The 4,692-nt window shown below is 32.2% G+C and overlaps 1 protein-coding gene across 1 annotated transcript; it reads left to right on the forward strand.

Annotated features, from left to right (window-relative positions):
* The first annotated feature begins 1,090 nt into the window (after window positions 1-1,090).
* On the forward strand, window positions 1,091-2,686 carry LOC108726855 (uncharacterized). The gene is made up of 3 exons (XM_018454645.1): window positions 1,091-1,334; window positions 1,716-2,201; window positions 2,452-2,686. The coding sequence occupies exons 1-3, from the start codon at window positions 1,270-1,272 to the stop codon at window positions 2,597-2,599; spliced, it is 699 nt and encodes a 232-aa protein (XP_018310147.1). The 5' UTR covers window positions 1,091-1,269; the 3' UTR covers window positions 2,600-2,686.
* Window positions 2,687-4,692: the final 2,006 nt, after the last annotated feature.

Consider the following 4,692-nt stretch of genomic DNA (forward strand, 5'->3'; position numbering starts at 1 on the left):
CAGCCACAGTGTCTGACTGTGTCCTTGCTGAAAAGCAAGGCGTATGTACTATGTGACCGGACGAAACCTCCGGTTGTAAAAATTATTTTAAATCGTTTGTATTTCGTACGAAGAGTTTCGAAGTGCAAATAAAAAGGTTGTGAGTCATTCTATTAATTACAATTAATCATTCTTTTTTGGACTATGTACTTGACCGAAATAATTAACCGGATCTAAATTCAACAAAGTTTATACATGGAATCGTTTGTATTTCGTATGAAGAGTTATGAAGTACCATTAAAAACATTTGTGAGTCATCCAAAAATTTTTAATTAAATATTAAAATATCATGTATTTGACCGAAATATAAGACCTGTTCTTTTTGGTTGAACTTTGCACCAGTTCATCTTTCTTTCTCTTCTTTCCTCTTGGAGAGAAAAGGAAGAAAGATGAACTGATGCAAAAGTTCAGTCAAAAAGAACAAGCCTATAGATACGGTCACGGAAATTCCGTTACCCCGGATCTACAATAGGGTTTTAAGCCTTAAGTCATAAGAAATGAACGAATCACAATCGATTATTCCCCTCAGATTCGACTGTAATCGGTCAGTTTCTTACGGCTTAAGTCTTAAAACATTTTGTAGATCCGGACTAAGAAATTGACTAATTAGTCCGGATCTATAATAGGTGTTTTAAGCCTTAAGTCGTAAGAAATTGACCAATTGCAGTCGAATTCGAGGAGAATAATCGACTATGATTCGTCCATTTCTTATGGCTTAAGGTTTCAAACCCTATTGTAGATCCCGGATTAGTCCGGATCTACAATAGGTGTTTTAAGACTTAAGCCGTAAGAAATTGATTAATTACAGTCGAATCCGAGGGGAATCTTTGCCCATTTCTTATGATTTAAGGCTTAAAACCCTATTGGCCTAGTTTACATCGTGCACTTGATACGCGTATCAGGTACTATATTCGTATCAAATTCGTACTAAACATTTAGTACGCACGATGTAAATGCTGTCGGATTATTTTGGTACGAGCGTATCAAGCAAGAGTATCGTACTAAACTGATACGCGTATTAAACATAGAGATATAAGAATAGAGGGCAAAAGCCGTAGGTACAGGCGTTAGCGGGATAGAAAGAGAACGCTGCATAGTTACTCGTGCCATTCTTGTTTAATGACGCATGCGCGCAGCCCATCCATGTTTACTTACAAGCATGGTAGTGAATATGCCGGAATTAACCGCTTTCGATTTTACAAATGTTTTTGTGTACAGTTTTTTTAAAAAATGACTGTAAAGTGTATCGTGTGCAAAAAAGAATCAAACCGATTTTCTGATCGCAGTTTTCATAAGTAAGTACACACATATTGTACGTATACATAACAAACATACAAACCTAACCTTAATAAACATTGTAATTAATTGTATAAAAATTGATATCTGTAGTTTCAATGATACTTTTCTATTTTAACTATAATTTCTTTATTTTTTACTTTATTTACCATAATTCTTGCTTAATGACACATATTCTCACATTCACTTAATTGTTTAAATTTACCGTTAATTGTTCAACTTTCATAGAAGCTTTTTATAATTCAGAAGAATTGCTATATTTGGTATTATTATTTACTTTGAATATGAAAATTATATGATCTGTAATATATATAATTATAATTATTTTACAGTTTAATTATAAAGATTTGTAATTTATCTTGTGTACTTGTTGCATGTAGATTTCCCACAAATGATACTTTGCGACAGACTTGGATAGAGGCCCTGAATTTAACCACTATAGTGAATTTTAAAACAACATATATATGCAGTGACCATTTTGAAGAAAAATGCTTCTACGATAAAGATGAATTTCGAACAAGAAACCGACTATTTACATCAGCGGTTCCAGAAATAATTATAGAACATGCATCGACTTCATCTACAAATGAAATAAACAATCGTGCAATACAAAAACAAGACTGTGATAATAGTACTATGAAAGAATGTGATGAAAATGAAACTCCAAGTACGCCAGTTTCCTCTGGAGATTTTACTTCTCCAAACCCCACCGCACAAAATGTATCACTTTCTACTAATGAAGATGTTACTTCTCAAAGCTCAACGGAAACATTTGCCGAAGATGTCACATCACAAAATGGCAGTAGCAATTTGGACATCCAAGCGCAATCACTCAACACAAGAAATGTTTCGAACAGTCGAAAACGGTAACAATAATAATATATACATAAATTCGCTTTTATCCTGTAACTTTTTGTCCGTGTAGCACCACTCGGGTGCATTTGTTTTCAATTAATTGAAAACAAATGAATAAAAAATCAGTATATCAATTACAAATAAAGAAACGGATATGAGTAAATCGTTACATGAAACAGTAAAGTCAAATTAAAAATCAATGACCGCAATAAAGCGCTTAGTAGGTATATAATAATTTTTCCATCTTTTCTATTTTTATAGGAAGCAATCGCTTGCAGCTACCATTGAAACCAACACAAGTAAACGAATTCGTTTTATGGTTGGATTCCAAACTAAGTACATGTTGAGAAATGATTTTATTTCGGATGAAGCATGGAATAAGTTCCTTCGATATCGATTATGTCAATAATCAAAAATGGCAGCTGCACATAATAGAAGTTCTAGGAAAAGAAAAAAAATACAAAATCTGCAGATTCTGATAAAAGATCTAGAGAAAAAAAATCAAACAAAACATCAAAAGGTGAAAATGTGACAACATAGAAGAATTTAATGCTGCAGAGTATTTAAAGGTCTCATTATAATTTGTTTATTTTGTACACTTCTTTTAATTGTATTAAATTTTGTACTTTCTTTTTCTTTTATTTATCTATAAAATATATGGGCGATTCTCTCAAAAAGAACACATTCAGAATTAAGATTTCATAAAAAAAAATTGCAAAACCTACGTCAAGAGGTGGACCTAAATAAGTTAATAAAACACGCGGTTACAATCTTTTTAAACATTATTATTAAAAAATTAATGTTTTATGTAAAAAATTTATTCAACTTTTATCATTATATATTTTTATACATGACAAAAATCAATTATCTACAATTACATTTTTTAATGTTAATTTATTATGATTTACACATGAATTGTAAATATGAGTTTTTTGTAATGAAACAATAACTAATATTATGCTGTTTAATTTTTTCAAGGATTTACCACCGCATGTGCAAGAGCTTATAATCCGCATAAAAAATAAAAACCCGACTGCTCCTTTTCCTGCCAACCTTAAAACATTCGCAAGAACACTTCACTTCCATTCACCAGCTGCTTATGAAGTTGTTAGAAATAGTTTTCTAAAATGTTTACATATTGTTAGAAATAGTTTTCTAAAATGTTTACCATGTGTTCAAACCCTAAATAACTGGATTTGCTCGAAGCAGTACAAACCAGGCATTTCAGAAGACACGATTAATAATGTTTCCAGTATGGTGCGTGAAGAAATGAAGACAGGGAAACAAATCATTTTTAATATAACTTTCGACGAAATGCATATCAAACAACACAAATTCTGGGATAAAAATTCTCACTCGTGGCAAGGCCTGGTAGATCATGGTGGTCAATTGAGCGAACAGGGCGAAAATGGGAAAAAACAAGAAGCCACAAAAGCTTTAGTGTTCATGGCAGTGACCATAAATGCTGGTTTCAAAGTTCCAGTAGCTCATTACCTTATAAATTCACTCAATGGTACAGAAAAAGGTATATTACTAAAAGATCTGCTAATAAAGTTACATGAAAAAGGTATCAAGGTCGTTAGTGTAACATTTGACGGAAATAGGGCTCACAAAACAGCTTGTCACTCGTTAGGAGCGAACTTAAACTACAGCGACAAAGAAAATTTCAAGCCTTATTTCGATCATCCGGTAACTGCAGAACCTGTTTTCATTTTTTGTGATCCGTGCCATTGCTTGAAACTAGTTAGAAATTACTTTGCTATTAAAGGGCCACTTATTTATAACCAAAACGAGTACATTCATTGGTCATTTATTAAAAAACTGAACGATAAGCAGCAAAAAGAAAAATTACACTGTGCTAGTAAAATTAAAAATCGACACGTTAATTTCTATAAAGAGAAAATGAAAGTTTGTTTAGCAGCTCAAGTACTTAGTAATAGCACTGCTTTAGCTTTGCATTTTAATGAATTCACTTTGAATGACATAAACTTTGCACATTCGTCTGCAACAGCACAGTTTTGTAAAAACTTCAATGATATGTTTGATCTATTGAATGTTCGAAATAAGACCTCAAAAATACCTGAACGAGCAGCAGTTACCAAAGATTCTTTGCCAAATCTTAAAAAGAAAGTTGAAGAATTCATTTCATATATTGAAAAGTTGGAAGTCAATGTTAAAAGCAAAACATCAAAAGGTGAAAATGTGACAACTCGGAAATCTGTCATCGTTTGTGATTCTGTCAGCACGGGCTTCGTTGCGTTTATTATTTCTCTACAAAACTTGTATAATCTTTCAAAGTACTTAATAGACAATAATTTTGTAGACTACGTTTTGAGTTACAAACTCTCTCAAGACCACGTAGAAATGTTTTTTTCTTCATTAAGGCGAATGAATGGTAACAACAATAATCCCACTGCAACTCAGTATTTATCTGCGTATAAAAAAGTAACGGTGCATAAGTTAAATATTACAATTCCTTCTTCTGCGAATTGTAATCCATTA

The sequence above is a fragment of the Mycetomoellerius zeteki genome, unplaced genomic scaffold (genome assembly GCF_001594055.1).
Source record: "Mycetomoellerius zeteki isolate Tzet28-1 unplaced genomic scaffold, Tzet1.0 scaffold445, whole genome shotgun sequence".
Taxonomy (NCBI): Eukaryota; Metazoa; Arthropoda; class Insecta; order Hymenoptera; family Formicidae; genus Mycetomoellerius; species Mycetomoellerius zeteki.